Source organism: Eptatretus burgeri, chromosome 13, assembly GCF_056783735.1.
Source record: "Eptatretus burgeri isolate ZD-2024b chromosome 13, Ebu_testis_v1, whole genome shotgun sequence".
NCBI classification, from domain to species: domain Eukaryota; kingdom Metazoa; phylum Chordata; class Myxini; order Myxiniformes; family Myxinidae; genus Eptatretus; species Eptatretus burgeri.
In genome coordinates this window covers 19,167,086-19,191,553 of record NC_140973.1, presented here as the reverse complement: position 1 = coordinate 19,191,553, position 24,468 = coordinate 19,167,086, and the positions used below count along the sequence as shown (strand labels likewise).

The 24,468-nt window shown below is 41.5% G+C and overlaps 1 protein-coding gene across 8 annotated transcripts in view; it reads right to left on the bottom strand.

Moving 5' to 3' along the window:
- SLC16A12 (solute carrier family 16 member 12) overlaps nt 1-24,468 on the bottom strand; it is a 93,062-nt gene that overhangs the window by 65,667 nt on the left and 2,927 nt on the right. For 7 of the 8 annotated variants that reach the window (XM_085851500.1, XM_085851502.1, XM_085851501.1 and 4 more), the window contains 2 exons: nt 19,387-19,490; nt 18,387-18,530 (listed from right to left, as the gene is read on the bottom strand). In XM_085851500.1, coding sequence (XP_085707626.1) covers nt 18,387-18,530; nt 19,387-19,490 — 248 coding nt within the window. Of the gene's footprint in view, nt 1-18,386; nt 18,531-19,386; nt 19,491-23,612; nt 23,736-24,468 lie in introns of those variants that run through there. The other variant, XM_085851506.1, reaches the window with a different exon arrangement.

Genomic DNA, 24,468 nt, shown 5'->3' with positions numbered 1-24,468 from the left:
TTCAAGACAGAATTCATCAACAGGTTTTCAAAACGCAACATATAACTTACAAACACACAATTGAGTACCCTGAACTACCACCTTCTGAGAGCTGACAAACTGGTTTAGGGATAGCATGCTTGCCTTTGAGATACGTATCTAGTCTGGTTTCGATTCTTGACCTGACTATAAACTGTCACCCTGATGGTTCGCAGGCAAATGGTCGCATCAATGATGCAATTTTTTCACCTTCTTGTCAGAAGGAGCATTGACATTACTGTGCCATCAGCTCGCATTTGCTGGTGGATGTGAAAGATTCAACGATGTCCCTTATTGTTTTTTTTTTACAAGAACCAAGCATTGTGTTTTGTAGTTCAAGGAGTTCCGGCTAACTTCACGAGGTGCTTGGTGAACTCAACATATGTTGCTTCGTTATCCAGTGTAGGGCCAAGAACGAAAAGGCTGGCACCCTCCTGACTTTATTTTTTCCTGAATTATACTTCGTTTCCAAAACACAGTTCAAGATAACCAAACTAAAGCAAAGACGATGACACACATCGAGTCATTTTTCCAACTCATGCAAATGAAGATTACCGTTTATGTAAACTACAGTGTATTGCTTCAACCTTTCTGTTTTGAGGGCATGACTGAAGCATTTTGTTGTTGTTGTTGTTGTTCATTTTGCAAAATTTACTTTCAAGTTTTGTTTTCAGGTCACGAATGTCAGACTTCCCTAATAAATATTCAAATTAAGTGTTTTGTTTCACTTGTTTGTGACCATGATGGTTCTATGTATAAGATTACACTGAACAACAAAAATTTTTTACTGGAGATGTGTAAAGTGATTTAGACTAATTTGGGTACGCTGATTTCAAAAATCATAACCGTTTTGCTGTATCACGTCAGGATTTTCAGTAACAGAAATATTCCCATTGCCTAGAAGTCAGGATTTCAATGAAATTTACAAAAATTCATTTATTTATTTATTTCATCATGAATGCTTCAAAATTATAGAAATTACAGAAAAACTCCACTAGAATGTAATTAAAAATGCTTTAGGCATTTGGCTTTGCGTTTGTGCTGCTCTGTGTCAGTTTCACGATGCAGGAACCAGCAGAAATCGCCCATCATGTTCGGGTTGTGCCGCCCTTGGTAACGCGTCTCCATGAGTGAAATCTCTTGGTGGAATCGCTACGCCGTGCTTTCGTCCGAGACTGCTCCCAAGTTGTCAGGGAAGAAGTTCAGGTGCTGGTGTAGGAAATGGATTTTCAGGGACATCCTGGAGCCAAGTTTCCCTGAAGGACTCCAGCAGCTGCTGCACTATTTCTTCATAGTTGTCCGCGCGCTCGTTCCCAAGAAGTTGTCCGTCACAGCTTTGAAGCTCCTCCACGCTGCCAGCTCTTTGGGGTTTAGAGTTGTCGGAAAAGTTTCGTCCTTCATAATCTGTCGGATTTGCGGTCCAACAAAGACACCAGCCTTGATCTTGGCCTCCGACAAGGTGTTGCCAAACTTTTCCTTGAGGTATAAAAACCCACGCCCATTCAGATCCATTGCCTGTACAAAACTTTTCATCAAGCCGAGCTTTATGTGGAGTGGTGGAAGGAAAACCTTGGCTGGGTTGACAAGGGCGACATGCTTCACGTTGTGTCGACCAGGTACATGCTCTTTTCGCTTCTTCCCAATCTTTCTTCGTCCAGTGATTCTTGTCGTCTCTGCTATCCCAGAGACAAAGGAAGCACATGTATTTCGTGTAGTCTGACTGCAGCCCTAACAACAGCGCCACCACTTTCAAGTCTCCGCAGATGTGCCAGTTGAAGTCATTGTACTTGATGGAATCAAGCAGCTGCCGCATAGTCTCATAGGTCTCTGTCATGCCGAACGCGTGAGCCAGTGGGACTGATGGTTTCTCGTTGCCATTGTGGAGCAAAACAGCCTTCAAGCTGTTCTTCCCGAGTCGATGAAGAGGCGCCAGTCTGCAGGATCGTGATCACACCCAAGTTCTTTCAACAGACCGTTGATGTCACTGCAGAATGTCATCGTGTCTTCCATCTCAAAGAACTCAGCCATGTCTCTGTGACGTGCTCTGAACAAGGATATCTTGGTGTTAGGTTCAAGTAGATTCCACTGCTGCAGCCTTGATCCAAGCAGCTCTGCCTTCGCCTTTGACAACGAGAGATCTCTTACAAGATCATTTAAGTCTCCCTGGTTCAGAAGGTGTGATTCTTGAGTGTCGGGTTCAAAAGGTTCATCATCACCATCCTCTTCACCACTGCTTACAGCTATGTTCTGATCAGCTGGAGGTGTTGGAACGGGGTTCTCGTCATCATGAGGCACAGGTTTACGAGCAGAGACGCAGTCAGCGTACTTGATGTGACCTTTATTCTTCTTGTTGAAGCCGGCGATGCTTGTGCAGCAGAAATAACAATCATCATGATGATTCTGCGGCTCACGCCATATCATGGGCACCGCAAATGGCATGCTCGCGCGCTTGCCCACCAACCACTGAGTCAAGGGTGTGTGACAGCTTGTGCAGCAGATGTGTGGTGCCCAGCTCTGTTCTTGGTCCCCCACCTTACACCCGAAGTAGTGAAAGTAGGCGGCCTTCATTTTCACTGCTGTAGATATACTTCGCTGTTGATCTTTTTTGGTATACCGACCACAGACATAACAGAAGTTGTCAGGATGATTGGTACAGGAACGCCTACTCATCTTTATCTGAAAGAAAGAAATATAACACAAGTTAACAACAATTGTACGAAATAGACATGTTAAAGACATATGTAAATTTCATTGAAATCCTGACTTCTAGGCAATGGGAATATTTCTGTTCCTGAAAATCCTGACGTGATACAGCAAAACGGTTATGATTTTTGAAATCAGCGTACCCAAATTAGTCTAAATCACTTTACACATCTCCAGTAAAAAAAAAATTTTGAAATTTGTTGTTCAGTGTTATCACAGAAAATTAGTTCAATGGTGAAGAATCACTTTAAAAATTATATAATACTTGTATCCAGATCTGGATTTGGATCTTCAACAAAATCGAATCAATTTGTCATGGTCACACACCCAACTTGTCCACCAAGTTTCATCCGAATCCAACCACAACTTTTTGAGATATCCTCTTTTTATGTTGAAGGCTGCAGGCACAGACTGAATAGTCCTCATCAAGACCAGGCCTTAAATAAAAGAACTGCGTGAATAGAAAAGTAAGAAAAGAGAGAATAGTCTAAGAGTTTTTGAGGAAGAAAAAAAAAATCTGCTTTTTTGAAAAGGGGAAGGTCATAAGTGTTTGGGAAAACATGAGAAGGTAAAGAGTTCCAGAGATTGGCAGTGGAAGGGAAGAAACAATCATCGTAACGGCCCACCCTTGAGTTGCCAATGCCCACACAATAATCATGTGATGTAGTAGTGGCTTATCAAGTATTCCTTGGTCTCGCTAATGGTGGAGGTACAGTACACAAGCAGCAAGTTCTTGCGAGCAGAAACCGAAGTAATATCTGTAGAAAAGAGAAAGAGAGCTGACTATGCGGAGTAATTTGAGCGGGTCAAGTTTTGAGGTCACATTGGTGGAGTTGACAAGTCGAATAACTTTGGATTCAATTCTGTCCAGTAAGTATGTGGAGCTGGAACCTCCCCAGATGTGAGAGCAGTACTCCATACAAGGACGAATCAATCCTTTATATAGTTGGAACAACTGTTCAGAGGAGAAGAATCTTCGACATCTGAACAGGACTCCTAATTTCTTTGAGGCAGACTTAGCTATTTGCGTAATGTGTGGATTCTAGGATAAATTTGATATTAGAGTGATACCAAGTAAATTTATTGTATCAGATGGTGTAATTGTAGAGCTTTCAAAGGAGATTGGAGAGTTGAGAGGAGTTTTAGAGAGAGAGAGAGATGAGAAGAAATTGAGTTTTTGAAACGTTAAATTTAACTTGATTACATTTGCCCCACTGGGAGATCTTGTCCAAATCCGAATTTAAGGAGGTGGCTGTGATGAAACGAGATGTAGATCGAGTGAGGGAAGACGGGGCAGATGGGAAAGACATGGAGGAATGTAATGTTGAGTCATCAGCAAACGAGTGCATTCGGTTATTTGTGGAAGAAAGAAGGTCGTTGATAAAAAGAAGGAAGAGTGTTGGAGACAGAATGGAACCCTGAGGTACACCGCTGTTGATAGGGAAGGGGGGAGATGTTGAACAATTAACAATTACGGAGATAGAGCGGTCTGAGAGAAAGCTCGATATGGGAGAGCAGAGTGAAGGAGGAAAGCCAAAAGAGGGAAACTTGGATATCAGACCCTGATGCCAAACTCTATCAAAAGCTTTTGAGATATCAAGGCCGACAACAAAAGATTCCCCAAAGTCTCTCAAAGAAGAGGCCCAGAGATTCGTAATGTAAGAAAGTTTATCACCTGTAGATCTTGCCTTGCGAAAGCCGTATTGGTGGTCACATAGAAGACTGAGATTCAAGATGCTTGAGAAAATGGGAATTGAGAAGACATTCAAAGACTTTGGAAATGGTAGAAGTCAGAGCAATGGGACGGTAGTTAGAATGGTATGAACGATCACCCTTCTTTAAAATAGGCTGTACTTAGGCATGTTTCCAGGAAAGAGGAAAAGTTTGGGTTTTCAAACAAAAACGAAACAAACGAGCAAGCACGGATGCAATTTCTTTAGCACATTCCTTCAAGACACGTGGAGGAATGCCATCTTTCCCATAGGCATCCCATGTGTTAAATCGCATCTCTGACCTAAAACTTTTAAAAACCACAGTTTGCCATGGATGCTCGCTTTCCATCAACCATTCTTTTTTTCCAACTTCAGTGCCAACTCACCCCCCTCACCCCTCACTCTCACTCTCAAAGCAAACATCCCACTCTTCTCCCTCCAAGCCTCCCTCTCACCTCTCTCAAAAATTCCCCCCTCACCTTTCTCCCACCTTTCATCCCCCTCACTCTTCCTTCTCAAAGTTGCCCCCCTCTCATCCACCAACCTGCCTCCCTCCACTGCCCTCTCACCTCCATCTCTTCACTCCACCTCCTCAAATCCTCAACTGCCTTCTTCCTTGTCTCTTGTCCACCCTCTCCCCCAGCACCACAGAGCCTTTTCTCCTCCTCATTCGGCCCTCTCCCCTCGCTATTCTGCAATACCCCACACTCCTTCAGCAACCCTCCTTACCTGCCCCCCTCGTCCCTTGTCCTATCCTCCCCCGCCCCCTCCACCTCCTGCACCCAAAGCCTCCTCCCCTTCCTCTTCATTAAAAGTGTGGACCTCAAATATCCGGGGCCTTCGCACAAACCTTTCAGATCTTTCCATACAGGTTGCCACTGACAAAGCAGACATTGTCTGCCTTACAGAAACTTTCCTCTCCCAAGACGTGTCTGACTCCCAAGTATCTCTCCCTGGCGACTTCCTCTTACGGTATGACAGACCTGAGCCTCGTCCTGGTGGAGGTGTTGCTCTCTTCATCAAAGACTCTATTCCTCACTCTCCATGCACTGCTCTCACTCCCCCACACCCCCAGGAATACCTCTGGCTTCGGCTTCCCCTCCACTCCCACCTCATGTTTATATGTGTACTGTACCGTCCACCGAACAGTGATGACTCCATCTACACCTCACTATCCGAAAACATGGACCATCTTCTATCTTCTCATCCAAACTCTCTCTTCCTCTTATGTGGTGACTTCAATTGTCATCACGCCAGTTGGCTAGGTGTGGGTACCTCTCTCACCTGCCATGGCACCTCAGCAAAAGCTTTCTGCGACTCATTGGGACTGACTCAATCGGTCAACTTCCCGACCCAGATCTCAACCAATGGTACTCCATCTCTTCTGGATCTGATTTTGACAAATTTCCCTGACAATATCTGCTGCTCTTCCTTCGCTCCAATTGGTTCTTCTGACCACGTCCTTGTCAAAGTGGACATCTCTCTGGCTGTTATCAGAGAACCACCTCACCGCCATCGAGTATGGCATTTCACTCAAGCCGACTGGCAGGGTCTCCGAGCAGCCATCAAACTTACAGACTGGTCTCCTATCACTACTTTCTCAAACATCAACTCATCCTGGGAATTCTTTCAAAGAAACTTGCTCTCCCTCATGCACAGATTTATCCCCTCTCGTGTTCAGTTGTCTTACCCTTCCTCCCGCCCTTGGTTTACTGAAGCTTGTGGCGAGGCAGTTGTCCTGAAACAACTTGCCTTTGCCTCATGGAAAGCAAACCCAACTGAGGGCAATCTCAGTTCTTTCCACAAAGCTCGGAACAAGTGTGTATCTACCCTCAGGAGAGCAAGAAAACAACATCTTTCTCATCTCAAGTCTGAACTATTAAACCTCTCTCCCTCCTCAAAATCCTGGTGGCGTTTAATCAAATCTGTTTCTGGTGTATGTTCCCCCTCCATCCCCTCCCTTACCTCAAATGGCCGCACTGCTGATTCCACACGTGATAAAGCTGAATGTCTAAACTCGGTGTTTGCAGCTAAATCTTGTGTCGTAAACCCATCACTATCTCTACCCACTTTACCCAGTCGCACCCAACTGTCCCTGGACTCTGTATCCTTTTCTCCTGACAAGGTGGAGAGCTTGCTTTCAAACCTCGAGTCAGATTCTGCAACCGGTCCAGACGGCATCAGCCCACGTGTCCTCAAAGCCTGCTCTTCTGCTCTTGCTCACCCTCTCTCTGTTCTATTCACCCTCTCATTTGCCCAAGGTCATCTGCCATCTGCTTGGAAATCTGCTAACATCACTGCCCTGCATAAAAAAGGTCCAAAAACAGATCCCTATAACTACAGACCAATCAGCCTTCTCCCAATCATCAGCAAGGTGATGGAATCCATCATCGCTTCAGACATGAAATCCTTCCTCTTCTACAATGGCTTGATTTCCAATCATCAATTTGGTTTCAGACCAGGTCACTCTACCCTGGATATGCTGCTTCTGCTCTCCCATCAATGGATGGAGGTCCTCAATGCCAGACAGGAAATCCGAGCCGTATCCCTGGACATATCACGTGCTTTTGACACAGTCTGGCACCCTGCCCTACTCACCAAACTCTCTTCCCATGGTATTCAAGGCCATCTCCACTCATGGCTCGCAGACTTCCTCTCCTGTCGCAGTCAACGTGTGGCCCTAAATGGAGTTCTTTCATCCCCTCTTCCTGTGCAGGCTGGAGTTCCTCAAGGTAGCGTTCTGGGCCCTGTTCTTTTTCTGGTTTTCATCAATGATCTCTCGGACTCTCTGGAAAATCCTCTATTTCTCTTTGCCGACGACTCCACCCTCTGCCGTACCATCTGTCATCCCTCAGTCCGGCAAGCAGCAGCTTCTTCGCTCACTGCAGATCTGGATAAAATCACAAACTGGTCCAACACGTGGAACATGTCTTTCAATCCAGACAAATCTCACACTCTCACTATGTCTCTTCGAAAGGACCGTTTACAAAACCCCCCCATCCACTTTCTCAACAATCCTCTGGAAGAAGTCTTTTCTTTCAAGCTTCTAGGTCTCACTATCTGCCATGACCTTTCCTGGGAAAGTCACATTTCCAACCTCGCCTCAAAAGCCAGTCGCCGACTGGGAATCCTCCGTCGTGCTAAGTCCTTCCTCGGCCCTCTTGAGCTCCTGACCACTTACAAAGCTTTTGTCCGTAGCCTGATGGAGTACTGCTCTCCCCTCTGGGCTGGTGCTCCTGCCTCTCACCTTTCTCGGCTTCACGCTGTCGAAACCAGGGCATTTAAGATCATTGGCATCTCCCGCAATGAAGCTGAGTCTTTGGGCCTCTCACTCAATCACCGCAGGTTGGTCGGTGGTCTTTCTGTCTTCTACCAACTCCTCTCCAGCCTTGTCCCCCCCCCCTGCTCTCTCTGCGATTTGTCCCCACCACTTTCCACAGGGCGCTCAAGGTTCGCCAACAACCCCCTTCTGGTAAAACTACCAAAATCACGAATCACTGCTCATCTTCACTCTTTCATTCCTCTTTTTTCCCGCCTTTGGAATAAACTTCCTCACTCTATTCTTTCCCATTCTTCCCTCCAGGCTTTCAAAACAGCTGTTCACCACCACCTCTTATCTTCCCCCATCCAAATCCTCGATCTTTTCTACCCCCGATAATCCACCCAATCCCACTTCCTTCATTTCTCCTGCTTTCCTTCCTGAAAGTCCCTGAAATGTCCATCTTCTCTTCACCATGTTCCCCGTCCCATCCCCATCCCTCTCCCTTCCACAGTTCACCTAATGTGTCTGTTCCCCACTGTTTTGTCCCTTCCACTCCCGCCCCTCTTGTCTCATGCCTCCTTGCTGTGAGTTGTGTGTTAGCTCTCATACGAGCCTCGACCAAGGTATACAAAAAAAAAAAAATAAAAAAAAAGGCCTTGCTTATGTCCAGAGAGAGAGGATGTTTTTTGACTGCATGAAAAGAGATTATAGGGAAGGACATAGGATTGGTGAGGGGAGCATCAGAGGGAGGTGGAACGTTAGAGTCATCCAGTGTGGAGTTGGAGGAGAAAAGAGAACAAAAAAAAAGAGTTAATTTATCAGTTGGAGAGACAGCGATAGTATCATCGGAATGGAAAAACAAAGGAATGGTAGTGCCACAGAAGTTGTTGGAGATACTTTTAGCTAAGGACCAGAAAGATCTATTAGTGGAAGAAGATGACAGGTTGTCACATTTCTTTTGAATAAAGGAATGCTTTGCTTCATTAATAACATGTTTGCAATGATTTCTGGAGGATATGAAAGCTGAATGCGAGTCGGAGGAAGAAGAGTTTTTCCATGTCCGACATGCGGCATCCCTTGCACGAATGGCCGCAGAGCAGGAGTTATTGAACAAATAATTGGTAGGAGAGATAGATTTGAAAGAGAAAGGGATACAAGCCTCAATTCCTGCAACAATAACCTCAGCTGTACGTTCAGCAGAGATTGAGGCATCGCCCGAGGAAGGCAGTAGTCTTTCCAGGGAAAGTCAGAAAAGAGGTTTCGTAAACCATTCCAGTCAGCATTATTTAAATGCCAACACTGGCGTTTCGTCAGAGCAGTCGGATGAGAAGAAGTGGTGTTAAGTAAAGTGATGTTCATAAGATTGTGGTCAGAAGAACCAATTTGTGGTCAAACTGTGTAGTTGTAATGCAACAGATTGGAGGTGAAGAATAAATTCAAAGTATTGGTAGTGTGGTCATGACGATCTGAGACATGGGTAGGGTGGGTGATAATTTGTTGCAAATCAATAAGAATGGAAAATGTAAGAGCTTCAACTCCCCCAACATCCATGTGAGAAGATTTCAGCCACTCCCTGTGGTGTGCATTGAAGTCTCCGAGATAGAGAAATTCTGCTTGAGGGTGTTCGGATGTCATGGCCTCATGGCAAGAGTTGACATAGTCAAAGAAAGCTATAAAGTTTGTAGAATTGGGAGAGCAGAAAGTGAAACAGAGAAAGATAGTGATGGTCGGGAGACAAATCTTCAGCCAGATGACATCAAAGCTTGGAGAATCGAGGTCCACAAGGCGTACAGCGGGCGTGTTGATGTTGGAGTAGACACAGACTCCTCCATTGAAGTGGAATCGTGAGTGAAGGTTGCAGTTCGAAATGTAAGCATTAACAAGAGCGTCATGTGATAATTGGGTCTCTGAGAGAAGCGAGACATTAGGAGAGGAGCTTGCTTGATGATGTTCAACAGAGGAAAGATTCGAAGAAAGACCACGGATGTTGGTAAAATGAATTGAAAAAGAGTCACGTTGGTTCAAAATGCAAGGGTCTTAGGAGGGACCAATACTACCACTGCCTGAGCCCCCCCCCCCTCGTTGGCAGCAGAGACAGGCAGATCATCGGAGATTCTTCGCACCCCATAATGCCGGGAACTTGGGGCCATTAACTTTTCGGACTTTAACATAATTTATATTTCATTGCAGGCTGTCTGAGCGAAATGAAAGGAAAGAGAAATAAAAGAGAGAGAATGTAAAGTGAGGAGGGAAAATGAGTGAGTAAGAAAAATGTATGATGAAAAGTATATGATGTTTGTTTGCAAGAAAGAGAGATTAAAGCTAGCCCGGTAGCTAGAGTTTGAGTGAGACAGAAAGTAAGACCAGCAATCCTGACACGGAGAGTGTAAAATGGTTCCAGGCACCACTTTAATGCAACTAACTCAGAACGGTAGTACCACCCTGGGCGGTTGCTGTCCACAATGTACTACCTAAAAAAGCTGGTCTAACCGGATGGGTGTTTTTTTGGAGATACCATCTCCTTACTGGATGGTCGTTGGCTCCCTAAAGGAGCTCATCTGCCCTTTGGCAGGTGTTGTTTTTCGTCCTGGCAGGGTGTCAGTCACCCTCCCCACTGGCGAGAGTAGGGTGAATATACTGATTCTGGCTCACTTTTCTCCATGTAAATGAATGGAGGATTTTCAGCGATTCCCTTTTTTTCCCTAAAAATAAACCCCCTTTTTATCCCAAGGTATATTTATTTGTCTCTCCTTTTAACCTAGGGGCTCTCTATTCAAATAACCCATACAACAAGATAAAGATTTGTTAAAGGTGATTCTAAAGAAATATCTGAAACGTCTAAGCCCCGGGACACTCTTTATCAAATAACCGATGCATATTGTTTAGCTCACTCATTGAACCTATAAACATTTGTTCATTCTCAAATTCCTTCAATAGTTTAATTTTCTTTGCACAATAATCCCCATCTAAAATATTGAAAAACAAAACATTTGAATCTTTATATTTTTTAAGATAACCCTTTTGTGCCATTACGAAATGATAAGCTTCTCTTAATGATCTCATCTGACCACCTCCTGAGTCACAGGTTATTTTTGTTAAACCCCTGCCCACTTTTCTTTAAACCCCGCCCACTTTTCACGAGGTATTCAATAAGCCACGCCCACTTTCCTCTAAGCCCCGCCCACTTCCCCCGTGGATTTTTTTTATAAACCCCGCCCACTTTTGTCAAGCCCCGCCCACTTTTGATAAGCCCCACCCACTTTTCATAAGGTTTTTTATAAGCCACGCCCACTTTTTTAAGCCCCGCCTACTTTTGCTAAACCCCACCTACTCTTACATCATTTCCAGTTCATCTCTGACTCAAAGAAATCACTAGAAAATTCCAGCATGTTATGGTTTCCATGTTATGAAATGGTTTCCAGCATGTTATGAAATTCCACCAGGGAATTTCCACAGGAAACCACACCCAACAGTCTTTCCCTATAAAAACCTCAAGCCCAGGCTCCATTTTAAACATTTTTTGTTTGCTGGTGATGGTGTGCTGTGTGCTTGCCTGGAACTCTCTGACTTGTATGGAACTAAACCTTCAAGTTGATGAACTAGATTCAAACCTCTTATCTGTTGAGGTAAGATTTTTATTTTCCTATTTTTAGTTCCTTTTAAACATCGACTCGTTTAATAATTAAATAACTTAATTAATACATTATTATTTTCTCTCACAGGAAATTGTATCTGAAATACAAAATGAAAATACTGCTTTTGCTACAACTTGGGGGGAAATTGTTGGCTTGGTTGAAGACCTTATGAGCGACCAAGACCTACAGAACGAGTTCGTCCTTGATGACCCAACCAAAGAGTTATACCTTGGAGACCAGCAAAATCCTGAAAAAGAGTTTTACAGCAATAGTACTCATTGTGAGTTATCAAGACAATACCCACTGAATAAGTTATACCTTGATGAGCCAGAATACAAGTTTTACCTTGGAGACTCACAATTTTCAGACATTTTGAAAAATGGAGTTTTCCTTGATGATCCACAGTTATACTATGTGAGATCTATCACCGAAACCCATCAAAATTGGAAAAATGGAGATTTCCTTGATGATCCACAGTTATACTATGTGAGATCTATCACTGAAACCCACTATATTTCTGGAAATTGTGATTCTTCCTTGGAGTCTTGGATAGATGGTTATATTTTTGGAGACTTGAAATGTGGGTTCTGGCTTGATAACTCACAATGTGATACATATCTTGGAAACTCAACAGGAATGTGGTTATACCTTGGAGACTTGGAAAGTTGGGTTTATTTTGAAGACTTGAAATGCTACCACTCTTTGGGATCTAAACCTATCAAGAAAGTTCTTACTCCCTCTTTCTATGTCATCAAACCTGAAAGCTTTAAAAGACAGAATTGGAAGAAGAGAAAAAAACATAAAAAATATACATTGTTCGTTCTGGGAAGAAAGTGCAGGCTTACTCCCCCTTTCTATGTCATCAAACCTGAAAGCTTCAAAAGACAGAATTGGAAGAAGAGAAAAAAACATAAAAAATATACATTGTTCGTTCTGGGAAGAAAGTGCAGGCTTACTCCCCCTTTCTACGTCATCAAACCTGAAAGCCTTAAAAGACAGAATTGGAAGAAGAGAAAAAAAAAAAAAACGTAAAAAATATATATATAGGTGGAAATCTCATTTTGAAAAAGACATTGTGTTGGGCGAGGATCGAGTTGGGGTTGAGATTTTGAATGTGAGGGTTGGGGTTGAGATTTTGAATGTGAGGGTTGGGACACACACACACACACACACACACACACACACACACACACACACACACACACACACACACACACACACACACACACACACACACACACACACACACACACACACACACACACACACACACACACACACACACACACCATACATCAACAAACAAAGTTAAGCCTTGACTATTCAGTTGAGGATTCTGTGTTTGGGGTTCACAGATCTAAGAACGTCCCCCCTTGACACACATTATATACTGTTATACACCTCGGACTTGGCCCTCGAGTGTCCACAACGGTGTATAGTAGTAGGGAGTGAAGCGCCAACCCATTGCTCCCATTGGTATTATCTGCTTAGTTTTGTCTTTTGTAATTCCTGTGAATAAAATGAACCTAAAATCTCTTCCCCTTCCAAATCATATATCTTATAAGTCCAAGGAACCGTATCTATTACATCAACAATTTTAAAAAGTTCTTTCGTCCATCGTTTAGTAAAACCCTTTTCAAAATGAGATTTCCACCTATATATTCTTACGATATCACCAACTTTGAACTTAGGTTTTCTGACATTAATCTCTTTTTCATATTTTAATTTTGTAAATGTTTCTGATGGTTTCATATTTGTTGACGTGTGAATCGTGTCATTATACTTATCCACAATATCCTGAATAAAAGATGACCATTGTTGTGAACCGAGTTGTGTGAATTTTTTATATAGTCTCTCTTTTAAGGTGCGATTAAAACGTTCAACAACAACTGCCTTCCCTTCATTAAAGGTACTGTATAATGTAATACTGTTATTTTTTAGAAAATTCATAAATGTCTTGTTATAAAACTCTCTACCCTCATCAGTCCACAATTTTTTAGGTTTTCTCTTACTTTTATTAAATATCTGTTGAAAAGCTAACATAAGAGTATTACCTGTTTTGTTTTTTAAAGGGACAACCCATGCATATCTACTCCTCAAATCAATAACGGTTAAAGCATACTTGTACCCCTTATCATTATTGAGTTCAATCAAATCAGCAGACCAGATATAATCAACTTCCTTGGAATAAACTTTCCTTCTCTGAAACTTTGTGAATATTGGTTTATGTAATTCATCAGCTAATTGCTCTTCAGTCTTAATGGCATCATTAGAGCCTATAAGTTTTTTGAATTTCCAAGTCCAAGTTTCAATTTAGCACTGATCATCTTCTTCACAATGAACCGATCAACTTTTTCTCTCAAGGTTGGATTTTGTATCAGAGACAAATTATACAACATTTCTCTATCGGCTTCATTCTTTTCTTCCAAAGTTGTGGTATTCCCATAATCAATATCGTATTTCATGCACACTTCATCAACTCTATTGATTGGTTTACTCCAGGATTTAGGATTGTCTGCCTCATCTAATCTTTTATCCAAGTTTGTGCCTGGACCACAGAAAGAATACCCTGGTAGATGTAATTCCCCTGGTATTCCAGTAGTTGTAAATTTACTTCCTGATAAAAACTTTTGTATATCTCCTCCGAGTTTGTGTTTGGAGATAAATTGATTTTTTTTTGAACCACACACCGAACATATACCTTTTTGTATAACCCTGTTATTTTTACTTTTAATATATGAAATATTTTTAGTATTAGTTTTCTTTTTACATTTGAGACAATAACTCATTTATTTATGAGAAAAATTCCTGCAGAGTGCAAAAACCTTTTTAGTTTCCAACATGCACATTTGAATCTTAATTTTTAAAACATAAAGAATCCTTAGACATGCCTTCACTCTCTCCTCCATTTATTTAAGAAAAAAAAATGAAAAACTTGAATTAAAATACATATCTTGTTGATGTCAATAGTCTTGTCGAAAGTATTGCAAATAGACTTGTCAATTCTTTGTTTTCCTCCTCTGTGGGTTGAGTTATTTTCTGTAATACCACCAATCTTTTTTGAATCTCACTGGTTTCCATATTTTGATATTTATTCATCCACTCTCTTTCCTCCCTCTCCTCCCTCTCTCTCTTCTCTCTTTCCTCCCTCTCTCTCTTCTCTCTTTCCTCCCTCTCTCTTTCCTCCCTCTCCTCCCTTTCATCCCTCTCTCTCTTCTCTCTTTCTTCCTTCTCTTTCTCTCTTCTCCTTTTCCTCCTTCTCTTTCTTCTCCCTCTCTTCTTCAACTCCTTCCTCATCCCTTACTATCCTTGAATCGCTTACACCCCATAGAATATTATACATATATTCATCAGGATTTCTTGTTATTCCTGTATCCAAAATAATTTTTTTTACAACAGGAAACCAATAAAATTTCTTTTGAATTTCTAAAAGAGCCTTACCTTTTCTTAACTTCATAATTTTTTCATTATTTAACATTCTAATTAAATTTAAAGTTGTCGGTTTATCAACATCAGCATAATGCCAATCTTTTATTGAAAATACCTCATTCTTATGTTGTAGAACATATTTATTAAAATACCGAATACCCTTTTCTTGAAGGTATGCTTGGACACAGAAATGATAATTTTCTTGAAGCCTTCTTGCTGTCATTTATATATTAGAAATATATGTTAGAATAATATTATGGCACGAAACACCTCCCCATCTTCCCATAGTTAAATCATTTTGTATTTCCTTACTTATTATATATAATCCTGGATAAACAAGGGCAAAACCATTATTATATTTACCCTTATTAAATTCTTTTATTTGTTGTTTACTAATCGTAGCCCCACAAAACTCATTCTCGATACCAAGTGGATAATATTCTTCCTTACGAGACTGATTTAATTGTTCCAGGTCTTCGAAGTTAATTTTAAATGACCAATTATACCCTAAATCATTCATATCATACCCCCATTGTTCTATTCTCATACAAACGATACGCCCTTCTTTATAAAAAAATATTTTAATTTGAACTGTGAATTCTGTATGACCTGGAGATAATATCAACACTTCTGTATCTTTGGAATACACGGCCGTTTTATTTAAGTATATATATTGTGATAAATCGCTTAATCTCACCAAGTCATTCGCGTCAGTCGGGCTTGGATAATTTTTTAATTTATAAGCATTTTTCATGTTCATATTTTTGGTTATATTATATTTATGTCGTTCAGCCTGTGCCTTTGTGTAATAATTTGATAAATCAATATCCAGTTCTTGAGATACACCAAAGATAGAACCATCTTTACCAACATAAGTCATTTATATTAGATTAAAAATAATATCATAATTTTTTTTATTTTTGTTGAGTTGAAATAACAGATATAGACATAATTGACCACAACACTTGGAATTTAATTATTGGACTTGAAATGTTTGATAAACACCATTCTGTAAGAATTTTATGACTTCAACAGGTGGTGGAAGACCAAAATTATCAAAATAATATTTGTCTTGACTATTAAAAATACAAACCCAATGAGAACCGTTCCCATTATTATCTTCTAAGTTCATAATAATATTCTTTGTATGTTTCGGAACATTTGTTAATTCATCTCTCATACAAATAACCACATTATGAATTTTTAATTTCTTACAATATTTAACAAGTTGTAAATTTGATGTTGTATTCTTTCCAAATTCTTTCAACCACTCATCAATGCTCATTTATTTATTAGAAAGATATAATCCATTACCTCTTTTCGTTAATTTTACACCTGCTTGTGCTATAGAAGAAAGCATATCTCCAACTAACAATCTCGCTTTATCAGGCAGACCTTCAAGTTTTTCAGCAAAATCTACAATTACACCACTTCCACTAATTTGTTTCTCCAACTCTTTGTTATGTCTTTCCAATTCTTTTTGAGCCTGGAGTTGAGCCTTCCTTTCGTTGGCAGTTTTCACCGCTGTTGAAATACCACCCGTCAATGCTCCAACCGCACTTAAACCAGCAAATAAAGGAATTAGAAATGGGAGAAATCCTCCACTCGTCTCTCTCATTGAATATTTTTTCAACATTGGTTTTGTCATTTTAATTTTAAGTGAGCCAGTGTCATTCAAGATTTTAACCTGTTCTCTTGTGAGCAAAACATCAATTCTTACTGCTCCTTTTCTCTGAATTGTATTAATGTTAATCGTACAAGGCTTTTGATTTTGAACACAAGATGATCGTTTATGAAGATTGATTTGATTAACATATACCCCAGTTGGTACTTTGCCACTCATTTATTTAACAAAAAATTATGTGAGACTAATCATCACACCATTATCTGTATTAATCTGCAATTCTGTTTCTTCCAAAAGCAAACAATATGTATCAACTTCTTCACTCTCTCCTCTTTCAATGTATAGGGAAGTATCCACTCGATTAGACTTTATAGTTTCCTTTTGAGCGCTCAGGTCAAACGCATAGATTGTATACAAACTTTTAAATGCTGTCATATCCAAAATAGGTTCTTTATTTCCATTATTTTCACACACCTTTTGGTAAGACTTGTATGCTTCAGCAAAATCATTTTTTTCCCAATTAATTTCCAATCTATCTCGTGGATAAAATGTTCCATCTAGAGAAACGCGAAGTTGTTTCACCTTAGCATTATCACTCAATGCATTATTCTTATCAGTCGCAGTATCACCATCTGGCTTTTTAAAAATCATCCACAGATATCGTGGCTTTCCTTCCAGAACCAGAACACCCAAATTCCACGTGTAAGTAGTTTGGTTGAGTTTAACGTGTTGACATCTTCTTTTGAGGTGTGATACACTGAGTGGTTTCTTTGAGTTAAGTCTTCGATTCAACATCTCTTCTGTTTTAAGATTAGGAGTATATTCACTGATATACCAACTCATCTCCTCAATTACAAATTTATTCTGATCACTAAAAGCATTACCAACACCAAAAAGCAATCGATTTTCATTATCATTCCTCTGTAGTTGAAATCTAATTTTAAGACCATACAGAACTTTATCATGATCACAAAATCCAAATATACCTTTAAGAGGAACTGCCACAGTAAAACTATTTTCTGCTTTTGTATCACCATTATACATTCCTTTCCTTTGAGTATATCCAGGGTCTGTGTTTGTTCCCGTTGACATATCAGGAATAAAACCTTCGACAGACCCCTTTCCCATTCTATCACTGAATGTATAGAGTGTAAATTTCATCATTTCAGATACAGCAGAGACATAATCAACCGCTTCAACTTCTTGTGTTCCAATATACAAACGCACACTATCAAACATTTTCCAGAAGAAATCATTTACAAGTGTAGCGTTTGTGTTATTCCCAGCCTTAGTGAATTTAAATTTACACAACAAGAAACTTTCGGAGAGATTCAAATAGGTTTGTTGATTATTTATTTCAAAACTTTTTGTACCATTCGTATTCCAGTCTGTTCCAGTTATTGCATTTACCTTGAAGTAATCTTCTTTTTTAGTGGAGTTTGAGATAATAATAGTATCATCTAAATCATAGATACTATCAATTGCTTCCATACTTGTATTTATTTAGGAAAAAAGATGTTAAAACTTTTGAAACCCTGATCCAAGTATTTGAATTATTTTCGAAACCGAAATGCGCTTTATCCCACTGTGGCAGGCATAGCAACGAATAGCAGGCTTTGTAATTCCCTGGATATTATCACGCAGTACTCTGTGATGTCCTTTTCCAAGACCCTTTCATCCTTTACCAAGTCCAGACATGGTGAGAGTGTTTGAATTCAAAGCAGAATCATGCTGTACAGTATATTGTTTTTGACTCCATCTCTCAATGGTGAAGAATTACTTTAAAATTATACTATCCAGATCCTGATCTTCACCAAAATCTCATCATTTCCTCCTTGTCATACACCCAATGTGTCCACGAAATTTCGCCCGAATACGTCCACAACTTTTTGAGATATCTGCCTCACAAACAGACAAACAGACACAGCCTGGGGTTTGCCATCCATCCTCCATCCACCTTTGGTGGCAGAAGTAAAAAGGACCATTCATAGTAAAATACAAACCAGAGAAACATCCGATGGAGACGTAAAGGGTTGAGATGTTGGTTGAAAAGGATGCAAGTATGAATCCAGACGAAGCCAACAGTCCCCCGAATATCACTGTAGCTCTGCAGCCGAAAAGGCAGCTGAGAAGTGTGCCCATTGGCGCTGGGTTAACCGATGGTGTGGAAAGGCAGGAAGCGGTAAATCCAGAGTCAAAGATCAATTCAAACAATGCATCAACAATGCTATACTTGAGCAATATCAGCTACAACACAAATAAGAAGCCACAATGAATCTATCTATAATTCCAGCAATGTGTGTGTGTGTGTGTGTCTGTCTGCGACCGCCGTTTCTCGACAACCGCCAGTCCGATCTGATTGAAACTTGCCAGGAATATTGCCGGGGCCCCGCAGATGTGCCTTTTCGAGGTTTGATATCGATCGGACGAGCGGTTCCCAAGTTATGGCCATTTTACTGATTTTTCAGTGTTGAAAAGGTGTATATATGGCAGCTGAAGGTGTTGTTCCACCTTCTCACCTCATCATGCCAATTTTTTCCCAAATTATTAATAACCGGACGATCACCGGTCCGATTGGATTGAAACTTGCCAGGAATATTGCGGGGGACCCGCGGATGTGCCTTTTCGAGGTTTGATATTAATCGGACGAGCGGTTCCCAAGTTACGGCCATTTATCTGTCGACCAATATCTGCGAGAGAGGGGGACGGGAGAGGGGGGGATGAGAGCGGGGGAGAGAGAGGGGGTGAGAGTGGGGGTGGGAGAGAGAGGGGCGAGAGAGGGGAGCGAGAGAGGGAGCGAGAGAGGGGGCGAGAGAGGGGCGAGAGGGGGGGTGAGAGAGGGGGGGCGAGAGAGCGGGGGCGAGAGAGCGGGGGCGAGAGAGGGCTGCATATACTGGCACGCACCTACGGGCCCGCCCCTACGGGCCCGTACTAGTATTAATAATTAGGGGACTAACTGTTTAAGGAAGTTCAAGCATTTCAGTCACATCAAGAGGTACTCACAAAAGAGCATGGTGTTGCAATCAGTGATGCTATTTATCCATGCAGTGTTTGCATGGTTTTGAGCAAAATGCTCCTGGAAATCCACAAAGAAGATCGAGAGGCATCTAGAAAAATGAAAAAAAAACAAAAACTCTGTCTGCCTTTGTTGTTGTAATGACATCAATCATTCCACTTTTAGGGAAATCACAAAGCCTCCTTTCCAATCACCACCGCTCCCACCCCCACCCACTCCTTAACCCTTCAACTCTTACCCACAGTACTCAAGTATTGAAGATATTCATAATCAAAGGGATGTGTTACAAAAATAACTGTTCCTAACAGAATTCCTACTGAAACACAAATAAAGAATGACTATTTTTCAACAATGACTCCAGCTCAAGGAGGAGCTTTGGACACGTATTAGAGGGAATAAATGCCATCAGGTGATATCACTATTTATATCAATAACATGGAGATCAGGAGAAAATGGACAAATCGACACATTATATGGGATTTGCACCAGGAGTTAAAGAATCACAACATAAAGAAGAATGTGGCAATACCATCCAGGTGAGAACTCAATTTGTACAACATCGAAATTGGGGTGAACAGCTGTCTGCAACCACACTTTTAAAACGCCCTCTCAGTTTTTGTAGTACTTAACACAATTGCCTTTCTCATCTATTTCCAATCTCCATTGCCAGTTTTGTCATAGCACTTTCATAGAAACCATCATACTTAACGTATTTTTGCTACTACCAATAGCAATAAATGTGCAAATGGCTTTCATACAAGTAAGTGATGGTTCTCCTCCTTGCTCTCATTCTTCTCCTCACTTTCCTTCTTTCTATATCCCACCACTCTCATGTCCAACTCCATCACTTAATTTTGGTCTAGCCTTTATTCTCCTGCCAACTGTATTCATTCCCTTCCTCCCTCCTGAGCACTTGCTGCAACCAACGCAGACGTTCCTCACGTACCTTTATGCTAATGCCTCTTACTGCTACATAGAGGGGAACCAGTTTCTGGGACACAAGGGAGAACCAGTTTCCTCTTCATAAGGGAGAACCAGTTTCCTCATCATAAGGGAGAACCAGTTTCCTCTTCATAAGGGAGAACCAGTTTCCTCTTCATAAGGGAGAACCAGTTTCCTCTTCATAAGGGAGAACCAGTTTCCTCTTCATAAGGGAGAACCAGTTTCCTCTTCATAAGGGAGAACCAGTTTCCTCTTCATAAGGGAGAACCAGTTTCCTCTTCATAAGGGAGAACCAGTTTCCTCTTCATAAGGGAGAACCAGTTTCCTCTACATAAGGGAGAACCAGTTTCCTCTACATAAGGGAATACCAGTTTCCTCTACAAAGGGAGAACCAGTTTCCTCTACATAAGGGAGAACCTGTTTCCTCTACATAAGGGAGAACCAGTTTCCTCTACATAAGGGAGAACCAGTTTCCTCTACATAAGGGAATTCCAGTTTCCTCTACATGAGGGAGAACCAGTTTCCTCTACATAAGGGAGAACCAGTTTCCTCTACATAAGGGAGAACCAGTTTCCTCTACATCAGGGAGAACCAGTTTCCTCTACATAAGGGAGAACCAGTTTCCTCTACATAAGGGAGAACCAGTTTCCTCTACACAAGGGAGAACCAGTTTCCTCGTAAGTCGCAAAATTTTGCAAATCAAGTGCGACTCGCCAACTGTGGCACATACCTCCGCCAGGCTGTACAGTTTACATTTTGTATCCCACAGAGACCGGATTTGGACCCGGACCTCCAAACTAGTGGGCTTGTTCTTGTCACCGACCAAACTCATCCACCAAGTTTCGTTCAAACCTGTCCACAACATTTTGAGATATCACGCTGAATATCGCTTTTGACCCTTTCTCTCAATATGAAGAATCACTTTTAAAATTAAAAAAATTCTTGTATCCGGATTTAGATCTTCACCAAAATTTCATCAATTATTCCGTGTCACACACCCAACCTGTCCACCAAGTTTTGGCGGAATCCATCCACGGCATTTGAGATATCCTGCTCACAAACAAACAAACAAACAAACAAGAAAGATGGCATGCAGAGCACGATACTTACAAAACCCATAGAACAAATTTGACCTGAAAAATAATTGGTGGTTGAATTCAGTGACCTGAAATATAAATTCTCTTCAAATTTCAAGTCAATCAGATGAAAATTAAGCATTTTAGAAATCTCACCTAAGTTGTTGACTTTTGGTCAACGTAGACCTCAAAAACAATTGATTGTTGAATTCAGTGATCTGAAATATAAATTATCTTCAAATTTCAAGTAAATCATATGGAAATTGAGGATATTTCTGATGAACCCCTCCTTCTGAGGATTTTAGAAATCTCAGCTGTCATTGACCTATCTTGACCTTTGTGCCTGTGCTGACTTCAAAAATAATTGGTGGTTCAATTCAATGACCAAATATGCAACAACTCCTCAAATTTCAAATCAATCGGATGAAAATTGAGGATTTTAGAAATCTCACCGAAGTTGTTGACCTTTGGCCTATGTTGACATTTTGACCTCAACAACAATATATTTCTTGCTTATGATGAACTCCACCAGGTGGTGAAGTTTCATGACGATCGGTTTAAAATTGTGACTTGTCAGTGATTGGCATACAAACAAATTAAGACAGACAGACAGACAGACAGAGAATAACGCACAAGACCATCCAATATACTTGAAAAAATCGTCGACATTCACAAGTAACAAACAGACAGGGGTGAAAACATAACCTCTGTCCATCCACCTTTGGTGACGGAGGTTATAAGTGGAAGGAAATAAGGAATGGGAGGGTGTGTGAAGTGACACGTTGGAGGCCTACCTGTCAATCCCTCACATTGCCATTTCAAACCTTATTTGACCCATCTTGCCATTTCAAACAGTTTAAAACTAGACCACATATATTTACTTGCAAGGTGTGACATGCAGGTTTCAGGTCATCTCCCATGAAAGTGCCTTCCCGAATGCTTTGATGCATCACCTTCTGGAATCTGAAGTGACTGGAAAACTGTCGAGCCCGAATGTCCTCCAGCAAACTCAAGTACAAAATACACCTGGTGTTGAATGAAATCTTCTCACATATCGGTGGTTTAATTCCCAAAACCTCTGATTATATGTTGTTCTGAACGATATTGAAAGTGCTGTGAGATGTGGTAATACCATCTCTGATTCATTTCCAGTTGTTACTTGAGTTCGTCAGGGGTGTGTGCTGGCCCCCACACTTTTCAGCGCTTGTCTGGACTGGATTCTGGGGAGGATATCAGAGAGATCAAGCTGCGGTGCATCGTTTGGGAATGTCAAGATGTCTGACCTTGATTTTGCAGATGATGCAGTAATCTTTGCGGAGACTTTAGATATCCTTTCGGGGGCCCGCAAGGTGCTGAATGAGGAGTTGGAGCCGCTGGGATTACGGGTTTCCTCGGTCAAAACTGAGAACCAGGCTTTCAATGACATCTCAGATGCTGCTATCTTCGATGTACCTGTTTGTGGTGCGGATGTTGAGGTTACAGAGAGATTTACTTACATTTGCATTTGCAGTGATATTCATGGCTGTGAGTTGGAGGTCAATAGATGTCTGGGTCATGCCTGCCGAGTCATAGATTCTCTGGATCATGAGGTGTGGCGCTGTAGAGTACCGGTGCAGGAGGACAAAAATCCAAGTCTTCAGGTCATTGGTGCTTCTTCTTGCTCTATATATGTGAGACTTGCACTCTGACCAGGGATTTGAGATGGAGACTTAATTCCTTTGGTACCAGGTCCCTTCGGAGAATCCTTGGCTATCGCTGGTCGGACTTTGTGTCCAACGAGCGGTTGCTGAGAGAGACTCAAATGAGATTTGTTACCTGCATAGTCTGTGAGCGTCAGCTGCGGCTGTATGGACATGTGGCTCGTTTTCCTGATGCTGATCCTGCTCACCAGATTCTCTCAGCAAGGGAGCCTCGTGAGTGGAGGAGGCCAATGGGCCGACCACGTGCCTCGTGGTTGCAGCAGGTTGATCGGCATCTCAAGGAGATGGGGATGGGACAGGCATCTGCCTGGGGGATTGCCAGATGGAGGTCTCTGACGTATCGGCGGAATGTGGACGCAGTAACATGCTGCTCTGGCACATGCTCCCATACCTGACCTGATAACAAAAGTTTCACCTTTCATATGTTCAACGTAAAAGCCCCCCTGTAAAGTGTATAGCCACCTTATAAGAACATTTGAAAGTCACGCAACTTACGTATCAATTTGCTTGCAACCTCACTCCTCAGCTCGCTGACTAGTATTGTCGGCGACAACACTTTTAGAGAGCGGACAGAGCGTAGAAACAGACATCAAGAGTGCCCATGACTCTTTTTGGCTTGATTACCCTTTGCCAAAAAATAAATTAAAAAAACATGTCACAATTTGTGCCATCGACTCGAATTCTTACAAATCATCATCGTATTATGTTTGTGATGAATTTGCACTCATACACACAAGGATACATACCACGGTTAATAAACTTTGGTGCAGGAGGTGGCCATTTAGCCCATCATGTCTGCGCTGCATCAACTCCAGAAACCATCACCCATCCATGCACACACAAGCTACTTAAAATTCTTTCCAATATCCCCATACCACTCCATCTCCAATGCTTGGTGCTTCCATCCAGGTACCTATCGAATTCCAATTTTTAACCGATCCACCCCCTCCACTGCCACGACCTTTCCATGCATTAACCACTCTCCGACTGAAAGGCCCCTGCCTTAAAACTGTCCTAACTCTCATCTTCTTTACCCTCAAGCTATGGCCCCTGGTCCCAACACCGTCTACTCTGCTGAAAAACTCCACTTCAACTATATTTTCCACACCTTTCATCATTTTAAACATCTCCATGAGATTCCTTCCTTTCTGACGAACTCCATCAAAATCGGCTCTTTCGTGGGCTGCACAGTTGCACTCGAATGTAGGACCCTCCATTTACGATCCTTTCTTGAACTTGAACCATATAATTGACCATGAAGTGATCACATAATAAACCAAGTGACCTCCCCCCATTCAAAATGCTTTCATTCATCCTGCTCGCCATTAACCAGTTAACTTTACAATTGCAG